The sequence below is a fragment of the Lagopus muta genome, chromosome 1 (genome assembly GCF_023343835.1).
Source record: "Lagopus muta isolate bLagMut1 chromosome 1, bLagMut1 primary, whole genome shotgun sequence".
Taxonomy (NCBI): Eukaryota; Metazoa; Chordata; class Aves; order Galliformes; family Phasianidae; genus Lagopus; species Lagopus muta.
Window position 1 is genome coordinate 37031508 of NC_064433.1, and position 20959 is coordinate 37052466.

Here is a 20959-nt window from a genome sequence, read left to right on the forward strand (position 1 = left end):
AAATAAAAATGTTATTGACTTCTGGTATTTCGATTTTTTAAATATAATTTATTCAGCTGTAATTTTTACTAAGTTATTAAGTGCTGATCAAAGTTACTAAATAATTAATTTGTCTTTCAAAGTGATAAATGGTATCAAGTGACGAGTAGTGGAATGAGTAAAGTCTGAATTGCAGGCTTGTCCATAAAAAGTAACAGACAAATGAAGGCACAAGTGATATGAAGGTCCAACATCAAGCACTTCTCATGAAGACTAAAGGAAATGAGTTTTTAAAAGAAAAGCAGGAAAAGAATGACTAGGAATAAAGAAAAAAAGATACACTGTGGTACAGTCTTTCCTCTAAGAGCATTGTGCACATCATTTTACTCTAAGTTTGCTTTTCACACGCACACTGCTGAGTGATCTTTATGATCTAATGAAAGAAGTCCATACCTTTCCTGATCCCTCCATCAGTAGCACACGTGTAATCCCCTGTTGTCAGTAGGAAACATGTTCCCCCTCTTCTGTTTTTGTCTCTGGTACTAGAGCGTCTGATGGGAGGGAGCCTTTCACCAGGTGAGAGTGGCTGCTCACTTCCTGCACTGTCTTCACCTGATAACACTGGTTAAAGCACCATGCCCATTTACAGACAAGAATGAATGAGGAAATGAGACATCACAAAGAGCTTATGTAGAACGCCAGATATTCCCATCACTCAAAAAGTAGTTACAAGGTAAATCATTAGAAAACAACATTGCAGTTCATCAGTAATCAGCATAAAATGGCAAAAAGTTGTTTTTGTTTTTTTTTTTAATTCAAGAGTAAATTATCTTTTGATTTTCCTGTTTTTATGTCTCACATAAGCTTCCACTAGACTATGAAGTAAGAAAGAAGCAAAACAAGGCTCAGTTAGTTGCCTGTTAAAGACTGTAAGTAGTCAGTTTCAGAGATTTAAAGCTGCATTTACTATTTTTTATATCCTTTTTATTAAGTAAGAGGTCATGCTAGTCATTTTTACTTAGAATATGTTACTTAGCACTTTGTAAAGATAACCCCTCCCCCAGAAGGGCTCAATTATCAATATTTGACACTAAAGCCTGTTTCAGTATGCACACTTAGTTTTCATTTCTGTACTTGCTGCAATGTTTGCACAGCTTGTCACTTTAAGTACCCAACATTAAATGTTGTCTGTGTGGTTTATTTTGTCAAACACTGAAACTCTTACCTCTCTTGATTTGGGTCTCCCAAAGGACTATTAAAAAAAAAAAAAATCTACCGATTCAGATTCAGGCCACACTTTAAGAAATAAATCTCTGCTAGTACAGCACATAACAGGTAATGGCATGATTTTGGCTTCTGCTTTACCTTTGCATTTAAATCTGAGCATGTGCTTTTGTGAACTTTTAGTGCCACTGGCTATATTCAGCCTAAAATTTTTGCACAAGATTCCTAATTACTTTAACAGCGTTTTCTACCAGAAATAAAGTCAGAACGTATAGTGTGAGTGCTGGCACTGCCAGAAAGTTTACATTTTAAAATTACTTCTTTTTTGCATGTCTGTTTTTCACCTAACTTCAATGATTACACCACCTTGTCAATAAAGCTGCAGATACAGAAAAGTGTCTCTTTGCTCTGATCACATTGAGCCTCCTCCATTCTGGAATACCTTTGGCAGGACCTGATGGCATGAAAAAGCTGTTATCATTTTTACTTTAAAGATATCGTCTGAAAGCCAGTCAAAGCACTGTAAAACTAACTATATTTCACCCTCAGTGTAAGTCCTCCCAAAGATTCCATCCTCCTAAATACATTTAGGATGTTCAAAAAGCTGTGTTAACTTTGTGAACACTCACTCAGAGACTGAAGCTGAGTTTCTTTGAAGATAAATGCTATTCAGCAACAAAGCAACAGAACCAAGAAAGATATTGTTCAGAAACTGATTTTCCAGATTCTTCTTTAGAAAAAATAAACTTCAGTTACTGAATGACACTACCCATGTACTGCTTTTTGTTTTTCTCTTAGCAATCATCAGCTTTCCAACAGGCACCTAATGACTGGCGTCTAAGCTTTGTAATCAGATTGCATTTTGCTTAAGAAAGAATGCATTCAAGAAACAAATAAACAAAACAAAAAAAATCCCTGCTATTAAAAATAATGTTTTAATTATATTGAGAAAAATTCCTCTTTAATTGGAAGAAATATGGAATATGGGGCATGGGCTCAGAGGGGCAGAGGCTGTCATTTGCTATATGTTTTCACAGCAATTAGCACAAAGTATCCTCTTCCATGAAGCTCTGAGAAGAAGGTATTAAAAATTATGAAAACCAACACTTATAGCATGGATGTTGTCAGGGGCTGCCATTTTCATTTTTCTTGAAAAAATCAACATCAGTTTTACTGATATCATCCAATTGATAGTAAATGTCGTGCAATGTCTCATCTAACACAGATGAAAGATTTTTTTTCTAGCCAGGGAAGCAGAATGCCAAATAGAAAGAAAACTAGAGAGAGAATTTCTCTTTATCTCCTTTGAGTGCTGGGCTTTTGATGTAAAGCACCTGCTCCTTTTAAATGACTGCTTCTTTGTAGGATCTTGCTTAACAGGCCACGATGTGGCACAGGCAAAGCTGACACAAGAGACAAACACTGAGGCAAAACACCATGGAGTCCAACAGAGTGGGACACAGTGGCTGCTCAAATAGTCACAGTCATGCAGAAAAACAAGAAACATCCATATAACACAACAAACAACAGGCAAAAGAAAAGGTTGATATCATCAGCAGGAAAGCATTCTCAACAGAGCAAGCAAAACTGTATAGACCAGCTACATAGAGGTTTGAGAATGTCACTATAACTATTTTGTCCTCTATGAGACTGACACACGCAAACACTGGAGGGGAGAAGGGTGGGAGCTACATCTTCTCCTGGCAGAAAGACTGACTGCTTTCTGACCCCTACCAAACATACTGGTCTATAAAGCGTTCTCAGAGAACATGCATCTCCAGTGGGTCCTACCTGATGATCTGTTGTGCTCCATCAACTGGTTGTCCTTGCCCAGGCAGATGTCCCCTTGTGTGCTATTGCAGGCCATGTTCAAGTCTGTCTTGCAGAAAGTGGGAGAGCTAGCTTGTGGAGCCGGAGGGATGTGCTTCTTCCTCTTCCTCGGCAGTTTCTGCTTTGCCATGGCCAGGGAGTAGTACATCCCAAAGTTGTTAACAATCACAGGCACAGGCATGGCTATGGTGAGCACCCCTGCTAACGCACACAGGGCTCCCACCAGCATACCTGACCAAGTCCGTGGATACATGTCCCCGTATCCCAGGGTGGTCATGGTGACTACAGCCCACCAGAAGCCAATAGGGATATTTTTGAACTGCGTGTGCTCGCTTGCTGATGGATCATTGGGCTGAGCTCCCACACGCTCTGCGTAGTAGATCATGGTGGCAAATATCAAAACACCGAGTGCCAAGAATATTATCAGCAGCAAAAATTCATTGGTGCTGGCTCTCAGAGTGTGGCCCAGCACCCTGAGGCCCACAAAGTGCCGTGTGAGCTTGAAGATTCGCAGGATCCTCACAAACCTTACTACCCTGAGGAAACCAAGTACATCCTTAGCAGCTTTGGAGGAGAGCCCGCTCAGGCCCACTTCTAAGTAAAAGGGCAGGATGGCCACAAAGTCGATGATGTTCAAGAGGTTTTTGATAAATTCAAGTTTGTTGGGGGAAAAAATAACACGCACTAAAAATTCAAATGTAAACCATACTACGCAGACTCCTTCCACATACGTTAGGGCTGGATCTGTCTCAATTTCATACTGTGGTACAGTTTCTGTTCCATTGACAACATGCTCAGTTTTATTTATAATAGTATTGAAAGCCTCATGCGTTTCCAGGCAAAAGGTTGTGATTGAAACTAGGATGAAGAATAAGGAGGCAAAGGCGATGAACTGAAATAAGAAAAGGGAAAAAGAGATATCAAAACCACACAGCTTTTCACAACAATAACATCTTGTATCACAATAATCACATATCAGTGCTCACTATCAATCTTTTACTGGTTTCATGCCCAAGTGATTCACAACTTCAAGAACACAAAACTTTGCATCCAGGACAGAGGAGTGGCAGACAGCTCTCACACATACCTTAGGAGTCTGGCTGCAAGAGAAGTCTTTGTGATGGACACTATAATAACATGGTGCAACTCTTCCAAAAAGGGTTTAAAAAAAAAATCTCAAATCCATGCTAAGCCTATCAAGGCCTCTTATCAACAGCCCACATACATGCCAGCTGCAGCAATATTTAAGGCTGTTGAAGAAGAGGGGAAAACTGGGCTGACTCTATCGGTTTTGAGATTATGGTTCAGGAGTTCCTATCTAGTCTGACAAACATCAGAATGTCTTAGGAACACGTTCCAAAGGTAGGCTTCTTTTGGATTTCAACCATCCACAACCACAGGGTAGTCACAGAATTGTAGATTCATGGAATCATAGAATGCCGCGAGTTGGAAGGGACCCACAAGGACCACTGAGTCCAACTCCTGGCTCCACACAGCACCACCCAAAATCAAACCCTGTATCTGAAAGCACTGTCTGAATGCACCCTGAACTCCAGCACTTGGGCCCGTGCCCACTGCCCTGTGCAGCCCGTTCCATGCCCACCGCCCTCTGGTGCAGACCCTGTCCCCAACCCAGCTGCCCTCCCCTGACAGCCCCATGCCGTTCCCTTGGGCCCTGTTGCTGTCACACAGAGCAGAGCTCAGCGCTGCCCTCCACTCCCTGTGAGGAGCTGCAGCCGCCATCAGGCCTCCCCTCAGCTCCTCTGCTCTGCGCTGTGCACAGCCAGGGACCTCAGCTGCTCCTCATACGTCTTGCCCTCCAGACCCTTCACTCTCCTTTGGACACTCAAATAATTTTATGTCCTTCCGATACTGTTTCACACAAACTGCTCGAGATGAGGCCACACAGCTCAGAATGAAGCAGGACAACCCCCTCCCTCACTCAGCTGGCAGCACCGGGCCTGGTGCACCCTAGAGTACAGTTGTCTGTTTGGCTGCAGAGTACACTGCTGGATCATGTTCAACTTGATATCAACCAGAACCTCCACATCCCTTTCTGCAGGGCTGCTCTCCAGCCTCTCATCCCCAAGTCTGTACTTAGATACAGAGTTGCCTAATCCCAGTGCAGCGCTTAGGCTTATTAAATTTCATGAGGTTGACAACTCAGCCCTCTAATTTGTTATCATTTCTGAAATCAAATTTAGAAGAATACATATTTTATCCATTTTCAGGAATACACACAACCATTTAATGGGAAACATCTGGTTACATTCAGGAACGTTCAAAGTCTCAGAATTTGGGCACAGACTTGAGCATTACAGTTTATTGTATCTATACAGAAAGTCTGAAAAATCCAAAATGCAAAATGCAACGTGTTAAACATCCTTCCAGCCCTCTACTGATATGTATTTATTATCTTGCTTCTCTGAGGAAGGAAAGACACCTATTAATTTATGTAAGCTATTAAGACTAATGACCTAGTTAAGTACTTGGGGATCACCCAGCAGTAAAATGATCCTTGTAATGTAGACCAGCAAGTAGATCAGAAGAGCTGGCTGACACTTGTGTCGACACATCAGATTCTCATACTAAGATCTAAAGCAGCAGCCCTGAACTGTGTCTTGTTCCATTCACTCAAAAGGCACTTAGCAGTATTTAATGGGGAGTGCAGCATACACAACACTTTCAGACAAAAGCAGAGTCCCTCTCACTGTCATGGCAGTGCCTTATCAGTGCTCGATCTAACTCCTGTTATCAAAATTGCAAATCCAGAATAAGTTGAACAAATAAGGAAGCATAAATTCAGTTCTGGTAGTGGCACATAAACATAAAATGCAGTTATATAACGCGGATTGTTAAGGACTTAAAAAATGCATGGCTGATGTTCAACTCTGTTATCACAGTCAAGTCATCCAGTCATTGAAGCAAACGGAACTTCCAGCACAGGATCTCACAGAAAAACAGCTGGAAGGTGAGATAAACTTAGTTACACCTAGTAAAATGCACTGAATGGAAATGTGTTTCCTGGGCAGTTGCTCCACTGCTACAAAGGCTATCTTCTTTCTAATGTCAGCTCTTTACCACCATGTTACTGCTCCACAAGTAGGTATGGTACTTGAATAAGCAGTGTATTTAAATGCTTCTTCTCTGAATCACTGTTTACAACACGCTGTGAACATGTGTGTTATTCTGTATTTTCCAATTGACATGTTTTATGTCCAGTATTATTACTTGGGGTAAAAAAAAACACCATACGGAAGACCTGAATATTTTCAAAAGTGGTAAGGACCCAAAGAGACAAAATGATGCCTAAACAGGTTTAAAAACACATCCCACCCTCTGAGCTTCCTTACAAATCTAGCATCCTGAAAGTGTACCATCATGTGATATCAGGAAAGCAACACAACAAAATGATATGTTACCAGACATTACAATTCAATCTCAAATCCTATTTGAAATATATATATATATATATATATATATATATATATATATATATATATATAAAATAGTGGAGACAGAAATGCAGTCATAAGCAAATATGTCTCCGTTCTGTCTCTTTAATCCTGAAGGCAATACTGTGGAAAAACTGATTTTGTGTACTTCAGGTATCAATCACTGAATGTAGTATTAGCCCACAGATTTACCAGTATGCACTAAACGAATTCCTTCAGGCTGGTCTAATATTGAGTGGCTCCATTTTCCTAACACAGATTGTTAGTTAGACAACAGAATGCTGTCTCTACAGCTGCAAGACAGAACTGCTTTGATTCTAGAAGACAAGTTTAAATTTGCAATGCAGGTCTGGTTAAGTGTATTATATTCAGAGTGACAAGATATATCTATCCAAAACTCACATACTTAATACATCTATAACAGAGACTAGCAGCTTGGTTATGGCTTACCTTCCTCAATCAATGAAACAAAGTGATTATACCGAGCCTCTCAATTACAAACACTCTAAATCTGTTCTCTCTCAAAAAGGACCGACTCAGGGACTGAAATGACCATTTATCATCCAGTCTGAGCTTCTAGGCACATGCTAGGCAAGCAATCTTATACTGTCTGGCCAGTTTTTACCAGTGACGTTTTTCTGCTCAAACTACAAAACTTCTACACGTTCATAGCGCATTTCTTCCTCACCTTATACCAAGGCACCAGCACACTAGCACACACACCAACACATCTCCACACCCATACAGTTTCTGTGAAACAGCTAGAGTCAGCAAATACAACCAGATTTATATAGCCTAAATGAATTAATCTCAGCAGATCTCTGCAAAGCCTCTCCTTAACAGCGACAGAAAATTTATCAGACTTTAAGCCAGTGGTTAAGAATGACCCTTGGGATGCTACTTCAGGATCCTCCAGCATCTTTCTGCACAGCAACAGGATACAAAGCAAACAAATGTGTGGAATTTGAGCATCACTTAAGTTATGTCAGTGCTGTAGTTTGTAATTTGAGTGGGGAGTTTTAATAGATAAAATACTGGGCAACCTCTTTCAGCAGCAACACTTTGCTGACTGCAGGCAGCTATGAATGCTTTTCGTATGGAAAGAACAGAAAATTACATTCAGGCTAACCAAATTCAAATTTACCAAGAACTTGGTTATAATAAGGATTAAATGTGCATTCAGCAAGACCCTACACCTAGAAGCAGATAAATAACTAACATTAATCTTGGGGCTGCATTTCAGAAAAAGACTTCACCATGGTTCAGATCTTTCTAAAAATGCCAAACAGCAAGGGATCAACTACAGGGAGAAGAACTACCTGACAAGCTGTTTGTTACTGTTTCGCACAACACTGACACTGTGAGAGGCCACAGTACACCTGGCACTTGGTAAAGCAGCTGGGAATTTTTAACTGTAAAATTATATTCAATGATGCTTTGTTAGCCCTGAAGGAAAAAGACTTTAAACAATTTCCAAAATCAGTCGAGTAATCCATTCTCTTATCCTAGAGGAGATCATAAGTGATGGTGAAGAAAGGCAAGAAAACACTATTATATGTGTTACATAATGTAAGATTCTTTGATAACGCCACAATTTCATAACAATGTAAATAAGATGTATACATCTGGCTGTGCACATAAGAGCATATACACCTCATTTTGAGCAAGTACACTCATTCTTTTGCTGCACTTTATAGCTCTTGCTGTGTTTTGTTTTAAACTGCATACTTGGACATTTTGGACAGATCTTGTAGAGTACCTGAAGCAATGAAACCCCACTCATGAGAAGATGCTTTTACACAATTATAGTGTATTATAGTCAGAGGCTTCAGAGAAAATGACAATGGTGTCCAGTGTGAGAAGGAAAATATTCCCAGTGAAAGAAGAGACCTTGGATATTTACTTTAGCATTTTCTTCTTATAGTATTAAATAATATTAAGCAATACGTTGAAAAGAATCTGTCATGTTTTTCACAAACAGTTGTAATGACAGAAACAAAAAGTCACACACTATTCTCACTTACTGTTAACCTTGTGCTTCTTCTTAATTCATTCCACCTTCTCTCATTTTGAATGAATCGAGACTTTAAAAGCACATCCATTTTTGTTTATGTGAGTAAGGACTGCATACCAGACATTACTGGTACAGATTCAAACTCCCATCTTCTTTGGTGAACGTGACCAAACAGGTTCTGTTCTTCAGTGACACTCACTATAAATGGGATATCACACTCAACTTTTGTTTGCTTTCCTTAAGGAAAGCAAACAAATTTAAAAGGAATTAGCTTGACCATCATCTCAGAAAAGCCACAGGATGAGTTTTTTGTTTGACACATAAGCAAACCTTCACCTTGAAAAGTTTTCATGAGTTGTAAGACAAATTCAGCCTTGGCACATAGCAAAATAATTTCATTAACCCTGTTGCCCAAGTACATGGCTAGAAATTCATTAGAAAAAAAAAAAAAGTAGTAGAAAAAAAAAGAGATCCAAATAATTAGGATTTTTTTTTTAATTATTTCTAAAAAAATTTCATAAATAATAGTTTCTTGTTTGCATTAGTGGATGTGATAAAATTATCTTTATTCTTTTAGGTTTTCTCTTCTTTTCCCCCTGAGAAAAACAGTTTTCAAGACGAGATAAAACTAGCCCTTTTTGAAATTAATTGAATTAATAATGGTTCAATCCATTTAGGCCAGAAAAGAGCAGTTAAAAGCAATGTGTGTAGTCCGTATGTAATCAGTATGTAATACAAAGCATGCAGAACATTCATTTAGTAGTTAAAAGTCTCAGTAGGTTTCTGAGTCCCCCCAATCACACTTTGAAGGCAATCTGCACCCAATTTTGTTCCTGTGCATCAATATCACATTTCAGATGACACTGGTACAGATTCTAGCTCTAGCTTCCCTAGTCAGTAGGATCGCCAGTCAAGTTCTGCTACTGAGTCCTACTAATGTTCACAGAAACTAAGTTAACCATCTACAACTTTGTTTTTGATGAAGTTTTTAAATCCAGAATGAGTGGCAGATGCCCATGGATAATGCGTTGGAGGTATCCATGATTTCTGTTTTGAACTGAGCATCTCATGGCTACACATCTAGCTCACTGGCCTGATTTTCCTCTCCAAAACAGACCTAGAGATGGAATTGGTGCACACTTCAATGTCACCCTGTGATAAAGCCAGCACCTGGCATCAGTCATTCTATCAGCGACTATTAGACATTCTAAGGCTTATTGTCTATTGTCTATTCCTAAATAAACCAGAAACAGAGCTGGAAATTGGTCCTTACATTCAGGCATGTTATTTATATTCATTAAAAAGAGGCTCCTATTTACTACTCAATACTGAACATACGCTTTGTTCATCCTCTCCCACCCCTAAAACAGGCTATTTCTACATTACCTAAGTATTGCAGAATGAATAGGTCAACGTCAGTGATGGGGCCAATATGCAGACTGGTAGTCACAGTTGCCTTACTTGTTTCATAATTCAGTTTTGAATAAAATCTCTCATAACCTATCAGTATTTTGAAAGTAAAGTCTATCTTCCGTCTAGATCCAGCTTGTTCTGGGCTGGATATTAACAACTCCATCATCTCCCATCAGTGTGCAACGTGTATTTTCTAATTTAAGTACTCAGTAGCAACTTTTAAGGTCTGGTTAGTATGAGTTGCATTCCAGGATTTAAAAAGCTTGTCCTTCACACACTTGGCTACAGAAAAAGAAAACTAATGAATATTTAATAAGCCCTTGGAAATACAATGTTTAATATTCTCTAGTGCAGGTAGAGAACTGCCTTAGAAAAAAAAAAGTTGCATTAAACATCTTCGTATTAAATATATTATGAAACTTGATACCTGCATGTTGCTAAAATTTAAAGTAATAATAGCAATAATAAGAAGAAGAAGAAGAAGAAGAAAGAATAAGAAGAGTCCGTATCACAATTAAACTAAAAATACAACCGCAGGAAGACAAGCAAAGACAAGAGTTTGCATTTTATTTCTTGAAGAAACCAATTTTGAATACCTGCCCTCTACTGGAACCAAAATCGTCCTTTCTCTACAAAAGATAAAGAGTTCAGTAAGCAAATCTTAACTTTTTCTGAACATAAAAAGCAAGGGGGATTTTCTACAGACAGTTCTTCTCTTTCCTACCAGCACTTTCATGCTAAACAAATCTCTGAAATTAGAGCAACCTTTCTGTTAGGTAAGAAGATACCCAAAAGAGAAGCAGGTGTTTTTTTTTTTCTTAATATCATATTCATTTTGAAAAAAATGAAAATAGTAATAAAAAAATGTCCATACTTGAGCCATACAATCATTATTTCCAGCGATGCCAATTGGTTAAGCCTCTACACTTCACATTTCAGAAAACAATACAGCTTATCTGAAAAAAATAATTTATTAGCTTTATTCTTCCTTCTGATCCTCGGGCCATGGAAGTAATCTATGCATTAAACGCATCCAATTTCAGTAACTGCAACAATTTAATCAGATATATTAACTACAGGACTGTATTTTACAGTTTTTCTTCATCTGTACTTTTAAGACTAATTGATCAGTGCTACGTCTTGATTAAAAATAACCCTCGAATAAGGCAGTTATAACCAGTTATATCAAAATTTATCATTCCCATCTTAAAAATTTATAATCTGGCATTTACTGTTGTTTTTTTTTTTTTTCTCTCAAGAGCCCAAGAGAGGAAATTGTTCCTGTGCATTTTCCATGCATTCATCACATAACATCAGCCTCTTTTTCAGGAACCCAAATCTTCATCTCCTTTCTGAATCCTTCTAGGGCTATAGGAGTGGGTCCCAGTCAAACATGGAACAACTTCAATGTCACACAGAATCACAGAATCACAGAATCACCCGGGTTGGAAGGGACCTCAAGGATCATGTAGTTCCAACCCCCCTGCCTAGCAGGGCCACCAAACATACACATTCAGATCAGGTTGCCCAGGACCCCGTCCAACCTGGCCTTAAACACGTCCAAGGACGGGGCATCCACAACCTCCCTGGGCAGCCCGTTCCAGGGCCTAACCACTCTCCTAGTAAAGAACTTCCCCCTAACATCCAACCTAAATCTTCCCTCCTTCACAGATGCCCATCAGTCACAACTGATGTGTAGCACTGACTTTTTAATCAAGTTTTATAGAAATTTAGTCATATAAAACCAGTCTTAAAAAAAAGAAATAAAGATTCCAGTAAATTTGGGTAATTCGGATGTTCAAGGAAACTATGACTCAGCTGTGGATATTATACAAGCAGAAAAAGAAACTGTATTCATAAGGTACATGATATGCTTCACTCCAATGAGCAGTAATTAAGACTGGAATGAAATCACAATGTTAGATATGACTTCCAGCTTTAAAGAGAGTTGTCTCTAGATTTAGATTGCACAGATTGTTCTTATTTCTGTTCTTAACACAATTGATTTTTTTTCCTCTGTTTAAATTCATCTGGGTGTCAGTAGACTGCTAAAATCATAATGTGATTTCAGAATGAACTCTCGTGATGACTTTACCTCCTTGTATGGTTTCATGCTCTGAGGAACAAAATTTAAGCACTGAGGCTCAGTCTGCACAAACCTCATCACAGATAAAGGCTATTCCAATACCTAAGCAAAGAGATCATCGCTGTCTTCACCCCTTTATTCCTCAAAGGTGCCATTTCTCTGTAGTTACAAGATCCCCTTGAAAAATTACTATTACTCTCAAATGAATAAACAGATGGATAGATAGACAGACAGACAGACAGACAGACAGATAGATAGATAAGGAAAAGTCCCAAACACTTTTACGCTGTGATATATTTTCAGTTCACTACATCTGGGTCTACCAAGTAAGAAACCACATAGCTACTACCAAGAAGTTACTTACCAAGCAACTGCTATTTAAAATATAAACTCAAGGCAAATAAACTATCATTTTGCATCATCACCTGTAATCTCTCATATTGTCATTCTCCACAGATTAAAGAATGCATACAGACAAAGCATTTTAAATAAATCTTCAAGGGAAAAACAAAAACTTGACACATAAAGCATTAGACACTGAGAGAAGGCTAATTTAATGTCTGTAAAAATCTACAACTTATCCTTTTTAGGGCAACGGGCTACAGTACCAGCATTAAAATGTTTTTATATACAAGCATAAAGATTTAACAGCACAAACCTCCCTGAGAAACTCCTCACTGAGAATAATTTCTCAACCAACATCACACCGTGCTTGGTAGAGTTCCTGCCAACATTTCAGGTTTTATTCTGTGAGTGTTGCCTCCTGTTTTCAAATCCCTAGCACAGTTCTTCCTAATTTGTACTCCCTTCTTACTTGGCATTCAATTTAGCAGTTAACTTTCTGCTGCTACAATTCTATACAGAGTCACATTTCAATGAAAAAATCTACATATCAGTGTACTTCTATTGTGATATTGTGTAAGAACAGTCTATAAGATAGACAGTAATATGCTACGAGTAGATCTATAGTATGGGAGTACTTACAGTTAAGACTGGCTACCATCTGTAGGTAGTAGTGGGAACACAAACGTGCCTTTGCTTGCTCGTTCTTTCCCCATTTATTGAAGTCTTACAAAGAAGCTGTCTTTCATTACCAGCTGGAGCACAAATAAAAAGGTTATGAATGCCTCCCATCCTATTCAGAAACCCAGTTCCACAATGAAGCTTTTCTCAGCTGTCAGGTAAATCAGCAGTTTGACACCACAGATACACATCTGACTCAACAAATCTTATAAACATCTACATTTTAAAGTGGATCATAAAGAAAACCAGAGTTACAAATTAGGCTGCATTTTAATTGCATTTAAGTGACATACATCTTCCAAAGGATTCAAAACTGATCTACAAACCTAACGTGATACATACAGGTGCTCTGCCACTCAGCTCAGAACACTTCACCTCTGCTGAGCAGCCAGAGAGGAGACAATGACAGCATGTTTGAGTGGTAGGAGGTCCTGGGACAGGACTGACCTGCTGCCCACATCATTTGGTTGCACCACAAATCTAGTCAGCTTACTTTCCACAGAATCACCAGTTTCCTAAATGACCAGAGCAGTTTTATCCTAGGCAAACCAAAAGTTATCTGATCTCGTTGTTCCATTGAGCAGCTAAGTCAAACATTTCACACTGACACACAGTCTACCTCCTACCAGCTGAGTTTTGCTCCTGCTGCCTCAGTAGAACTCATCAAAAAGCGATTATGCTCCCTCCAGAAGCTTTCCTTACCCATCCACTTGAATTTATCAAGCTTGTTTTACTTAGTGCTTTTCTGAGCTGTGACTATCCCAGCACTATCCTAGATCTTACAGCTAGCTGTGCTTATTTTTTTTAACTAGACTTTGCACTTACATTCTAGGAATCATCTTTTAAAAAAGGAACCAGAAAAGCTCACTATGACCTTGCTTTATTGAAAATGCCTGTGTGGTTACATGAACTGATAAGACTCGCTCATTAAAAATTGCTACATATCTGTAGTAAAACTATAAAACTATTTCCAGCAGCTGGAAAAAAGCAATAGATGTTGTTCCTGGAGTCAAGGCAAAAGTGAGAAAACAAATTCTCAATCCATATTCTGGGTCTAGTGTCAGATATTCAGTGGCTTCTTCTTACTAAGAAAGCATCTTCCAAAAGGAAGGTGAAATTCACTGAATGGATGAAGGAGGCAGATTATGAAGGACCCATTTCAGCCAATCCCAGACTTAGGTGCAGAGCTGAATTAGCTTTTCTGCATGCTTGATTTCCCTTCCCCAGACCACCCACTGCCTGCAGCATCACAGCAGAGATTAGGCTCTGGGACTTGGCAACCTGAAATACTGCACAGGCAGTATCTTCTTTCCCTGCTGTGATTTCTTATGAAAATGTTTTATTTGGTTCAATGGACCAAAAGTAGAAAAAACCTTCAGTGTTGTACTATTTAACAGACATTCACATCCATGCAGATAAATGGAGAAGAGAAAGAAATTCTTGAGAAAAAAATGATGAAAATTCTATTACACTAGAGTTTCCCTAGTACATAAACCTCATGTCCATTAAAATTACAGAAACATTTTGAGCACTACCGTCTCTCTCTCTCCTTTAAGCACTCAGGCTCACTTATGTTTATTTTTTCTCTGATTCAAAGCAACTCTGACAGTCTAATTTAAAATTGCACTTGAGCACATTTTGAAAACTTTAGAATTTAGAACTTTAGAAGGCTTGATATGCATTAAGATTTTTACAAGAAACTAACAGCTTTCACCACAGAACCCATATAGCCATATCATACCTTTCTGACAACCCTAGTCCAATTGAAACATATTGGAATTATTTACAATTTTTCCAGGCCTATGTCTTTCGTGTACGACACAGTAAAACTTCAAACACTCGAATAGAAATTACCATGTTTTGTTGGTTTTTTTTTTTAATTAATTGGATTGAACCATTGCCAACAGTGTACACAGAGTCTTCAAACAGATGATTACAAGGTCTCATCTGACTTGAAGCTCTTCCTTATACTAATTAAGCAGCATTGGTACAATTCTTCATACTGTCACCAAAGAAAATGCCATACAGTTGATATTAAGTGGTATCCATGTTGGCAGTTAGAAGGCAATAAGAGAATGAATGGATATGGAGGTTAAAATCTAGCCAAAGACAAGTCCAGAATCAGAAAACTGAGATATTCCGAAGAGTCCTACATTAAAACATCAAGGGACCAAACAGTCTTCTAAAGCAGATTAATGCTATCTATATTTAATTAAATGCATACAGAAAGGTTTCATTAAAAGAACATTATGAAATTGCAAAGTCGAGCACTTGAAAGTAAGAAAATGTCAAAAGCAAGGTTGGCCGAGCAACCTTCATTCTGCTCCCTTGGGCACTTGGGTTTGGATACCATTCTTATTTAATGATTGCAAATTAATTATGCAAAAGCATAAGCATGCTATCCAGACCATGGCATAGCCTAAATCTTAGTTTGTCTGGTATAGCAGTCTTAATGATGAGCTTCCATGACAGCAGATTTTGTGGTATAACCTTAGTTTGATGAAAGTAAATGATGAGCCCAGAAACTTGAACAGCCTCTTAGGGAAACTGTCACCATCACAGTTCAGCAGACAAAACCACTCTGCCATTTGCACTAGCAGGGCAGTCGACAACTGAGTAGTCTGAACTGACTCATGGTAGAACACTCTATGCCAACACTCAGGAATCTCAATTTCCCTGTTTCTAATATGAAAAGACTCTAGAAAGCACAGATGGTTTTATTTTCTTCTTCTTTTTTTTTTTTTCCCTCCACATTTGTCTATGCCTTGCTCCTTTTTCTGCCTTCTCCTTCACTACTTGTCCCAGCTTTACAGTTGGATCCCAGACTTTTTTCCTCTCTTCTTCTAAGCAGTGGATTCTTACCTTTTTTGCACATTCCATTTCCAACCTTTACCTATTTCCACACACAGCTCTCACTCAAGAGCTGATGTCTCCCTTCTTCCTGGGTCTTCCTCCAGCCACAGCCCTTACTTCATTTGCTGCTCTGGCTCCTTGTTCCGGGTTGGTTGGTTGTGGTAGTGTACTCTCCCTGTGTCAGTTCTGTGACTTTGCTATTTTAACCCGTATGGCTCACATACCTGCAAACTTATCTGCTGAACAACCAGTCTAACGAAAGATATATCATTTCTTCCTGCAAACTTGGCCTTGCTGTGAGTCTGATGGCTTCCTCCTCTACCTCAGCTAGATGCCAGGAAAGGAGCACAGGAGAAATGCTGATCTAATTAAACAGATCTACCATCAAATAAAATTAAAACAGTTCTTCAGATGAAGATTTATGCCTTTGTCTAGTGAAGTCACTGGATAGTCTATAAAATGTAAACAGTATGTCAGCTTTAACCTTTTCCTCAGCCAGATGAGCCAGTGCCCTTGGAATTCCTCTCCAATCTCATAAAAACTTCAAAAAAGTCATTGAAGGTTTTCAAAAAAATCATTGAGATGCCTAAATTAATGAACTGTGCACCCTAACACTAGCACAATAAAACAAGTGATGCATTTGGAGAACAGTTTGAGGTCAGAAGGGTGTTTTTATGATGGGGGGGAGGGCAAGGCTGTGAAAGCTCCTGTGCATGATGTATGTGAATATGTTCCAGGCTCACAACACAATCCCATAGACCCAAGCTAAATTTAGAGACAGTGAATTATTCATTGCAACAGTAGTCAGCCTGGCTTATGCAGACTCTCAGGAACTCAGCCCATCATCCCAGACAACAGTAGTTCATATACACACACTTTTTTTCAGATTTAATTTTTCACAATCTTGTGGAGAAAAAAAAAAAAAAAAAAAGACCATTGCTCAACAAGCCAGTCAGAATCTTGTAAAGAATTACATATTTTTAAAATAGATGGGTTAAAAATACATGCAGCTTACTTGCACTTTTCAATCATACAATTCCATTTACCTCCACCTCCAAGGATGCAGCTGTAATCTTTCAACTGAAATAAGAAAGGGAACAAGAAAAAGAAAAGCCACCAGTACAACTATTAGGACACTCTGACAACTGTGACGTTCAAAGTCCTGCTCAAAGCAGACACTTGAACTGAGATGAACAATGGTTCAAGTCCATCTCTCGACCCTGGCAGAAGCATGCTGAAGTGAATGAAAAGGATTACGCAAGTCTATGAGAGGGATTTTATGACTTCAGAACTGTGATAATGGAGAATTGGATTGAACGACCAAGAGGCTCCTCCAGCCCTCTGTCCACATGAATATTTCCAAATCCAATTTACACATTTATTTAATACATAGATTATGTTCTAAGCCATTGCCCTTGCAAGCATTAGCACTGAAGCTGTACACAGCACCATTTCAAAGGAATTCCTGTTATTTATAACGCATCTGCATTGCCAACTTTATTTAGCTTTAACATTATCTTAGAGCTTTGTCATCAGTTTGCCCTAGAGGCTGACACTAATCCTTATACTCAGGGCTGGACTAATTAACACACTGACAAATACCCCTGATGTTGTGCACAGGCCATCATGCTACTGAAGATTTCTTTACATGGGAGCTTGTTAGTGACGAGAGCAAACTGCTAGGAGCAGAGGGGACCATACGCATCTTGCCCCATGACCCCAGGAGAACCAAGGAATTAATCATCAGTACAGCACAGCACGTATTTCTTCAGAACCAGAAGGTTTCCCAAATTGCTGAAAGGCACCGACTGCTTCTACTTTGCACAATGACTCCACCTCCTTAAAACGTGTAACAGTTATTCAAAAAAATACTTATCTTTATCCTTTTTCATGTGATTCTAAACCCCACTTATTTATTCCCTTTACTTGCATTAATAGCTTACTTATGGAAAATAAATAGTAGAATATACAGTGGATCTTCTTTATTAAATTCTCCACACAAAGCGGGTGTGGGTAGAAATACAAATGTAGAATAAACATTTGGATGCCTCAGATGGCTAAAACTCATCTGCAGTAAAGCAGCCAGCAGTGTGAATACTTATATTATCATTTATATGTCAGAGTCAAAGCAGTGTTGAGTTAGCTGGGGCAGTTCTTTCTCCACGTAAGTAGGATTTCAGGAAGGAAAATAACTCTGCTTATAGTATATACCTGTGTCTTTAAAATACTCCTCATAGCAACGAATGCATTTCTTTTAGCATGTGATGTAAGTTTTGCACTGAGAGACCAAAATTCTCCAGAGAGAGTTTCTGTGGCAAAGACCAGAGCCAGGCAGTCATTCAGTGAACCAATTCCTTGACCAGACTTGGGGTCTTGCTGATGATGACACACAGGATGGGCTCTCTGGCACAGCAGAGTGCCATCACAGTCATTCCTAAGCAGGCTGTGCTTGTTAGGGACTGTATCAAATGCAACCTGCGAAAGGAGCGGCACACAACATTGCTCAGAGGCACGCTCTGCAGTGTGAGGTCTACAAGGGACATTTACTGCTGGCACATTCGTTTCAAAACTGGTTACAGCTGCCTGTATACTCTTAAATAAGGAGCAGGTTACTTGTACATGGATTTACAAGTGTTGTCACTGCTGAAATATGCATGCGACACCAACAGAGGCTGGTCACTGGTGGTGGTTATGGAGGAGCAAACTGTGCTTTGGGGAATGCTGTGCTTTTATTTAAGACTTTGCTGTTCTGATTTGAAGGGTAATATATTCTCTTTGTTTACATATCACTGACAGCCCTACAACATCTTGATACACGCCATGAAAAACAATTTTACTTAACAGCATACAAGCAGAGAAGTCTAGAGGTAGAATCAGGCTTGTTTCTCCTGCTCTCTCTCATCAGTTCACCTATATTCTCTCTTTTACCATCCTGCAGTTCAAGATGCGGAAAAGGAAGATAAGCCACCTTATCACAATTTTTTCAGACAGTTTGCTTCTTCAGGATTTGAATGAGAGCCTATTTCCCTGATGTTTCTGGTAACTCTTCAGGAAACAGAAAACAAAACCAAAACATTAGCAGGATGCTAGTGGCAACTGCATTCTTTACAGCCTAAATTCTAAGAAAAATACTATTGCTCGCAAAGGATTCTTACATACTAAGACTATCTGTACATTAATATGTTCAATATCATACTAAGAACATTAAAGGATCACCCTTTATGTAAACAGTTTTTTAGGAATTTCTTTTCCCTTTTCCCCCAGTTTTTTTGGTTTTTTTTGTGACTGAAGCCACTAGAAGAGGTGATGCTCAGTAAAGCAGTCTGATAAAAAGTTATCACTTGCAGTGTGCAGGATGAACTTGCCAAGCAGAAATACATTAAGAGACTGTATGTGACAACCCTGGAAGAGTGAGAGAAAACAAGCTAACTTAAATGCAACATGAAGTCTATCCTTTTAGGAATAAAAGACCGTTTCTTTCTTTACTGAAGGATACTCTACACCATAAATGTTGCATCAGCTGACCTCAACACATGCATAGCTCAAAAAATATAACTCCTGAACAAGATTTACTTTGTGTGTATTGTTTACCATATGCATTAATGATGCATGTTATGTCATATTCAGCTTTGCATTTCCACATTCAAATATAGGCTGCTTATAATCCATTCTATTTGACCTCCAGATTTGTGACAGGCAATTTTGTTACATGTCTCAATGCAGTTATGAGTTTGATACTGGTGTCAGAGATGTGCTCCAGCACTTGCAGGAGAAGCCAGTCAGGAACAGCAGCACCTCCACTCAACAAGTGAAGGAATCGTGCCACCAAAGGGATTTTGAGCTTTGCAGAAAATTGTGATGGTCTTATTTCACAGCAGGAGTAGTGACTACTGACTGCAAATCCATTCCCTCTATTCTCCAGAGGAAAACAATGAAAGGAGACGTTACTTGCTAAAATGAAACTGATAGTAGAGAAACCCATATCTTCAGAACATCTTTCATAAACCCTGTTCAAATCCTTTAAAATGGTCTGAGACACCAAGTAGACTGTGTGGGCTGGGATTTTGGGTCCCAGTGCCTCCAGTGCCAGTTCCATCTCACCACAGCAAGGGCAGCTCCCAGGCACAGGGCTGCTTCAGATGCCTCAGTGCCATAAAAATACTATCTCTAGCTTTGTCATACACAAAAGAGATGAAAATAATTGAAGTTTTGACAAAACTAACCTTTCTCCCACATATCTCAGGGAGACTGTTTGGTTCCTAAACCTTAAAGTCCTCCCATTCATTTGTCATATCTAAATACAGTGAAAAATTTCTAAATAGAGAATGGCATTCAGTCATAAAGTAGAACTTTTGGGCTCTATTCTGCTTTGGTTTGTTTTCTGTAGGTCCAAATATGCTTGCTGGCATGTGTTTCATTTACATGAAGTTGAACCCTGGACACCAGAGCTTGCAGCAGTACGCAAAAGCAGCAACTGGTAACAGCAAGTCAGCAGCTCCTTTACATGAACACCGCATAAAAGGATCTGGAAGGACTGCACAGTGCATGACATACAGTCTTTTCTTTTATTGGCAAATTCCTGCATGGAGACAAAGCTCCTATTCCAGTCTACTAGCCACATGCTCTCTAAACCTGCACACTTACATACGAATAGCATGTTTCTAGCAATACTTTTCTTTTACACTGAATGTGGCCATTGATTTATCACCCTTTTTATCAAGATAGTCTTAATACACAAATGGTGCACTTCCGCTTTTTAAAGCTTACTGTGGCAGTGGATCATCCAAGCATTCTGTCAAGCTTCTTCATCCCAATGACGTCAATACATTTTTAGGTGGGAGGACATAGAGAGGTGCCACACAACCTCTAGAAATGTTACAGTGTGAAAAATCATAATGCCTGGTCAGCTCTCGTAGTCTTAACACATCATTTCCATGCTGCTACTTTGATTTCTCAAATAATGAAATCCAAGACAAGACAGTTACTCAAAGAAAAACTGCTCACAAAAAGTCCATTAGGAATTCCAGTTTATCCAGGTCAGAATTTAATTTCTGTTCTCTCCTTCCTCCCTGCACAAAACAG

The 20959-nt window shown here is 39.0% G+C and overlaps 1 protein-coding gene across 8 annotated transcripts in view; it reads right to left on the reverse strand.

Moving 5' to 3' along the window:
- The window catches only part of KCNC2 (potassium voltage-gated channel subfamily C member 2), a 96255-nt gene that overhangs the window by 6599 nt on the left and 68697 nt on the right, over window positions 1-20959 (reverse strand). For 4 of the 8 annotated variants that reach the window (XM_048947004.1, XM_048947013.1, XM_048946993.1 and 1 more), the window contains exons 3-4: window positions 2995-3925; window positions 433-600 (exon numbers count right to left, since the gene is read on the reverse strand). In XM_048947004.1, the coding sequence (XP_048802961.1) occupies window positions 433-600; window positions 2995-3925 (1099 nt within the window). Of the gene's footprint in view, window positions 1-432; window positions 2670-2994; window positions 3926-20959 lie in introns of those variants that run through there. The other 4 variants (XM_048947051.1, XM_048947033.1, XM_048947043.1 and 1 more) reach the window with 2 other exon arrangements.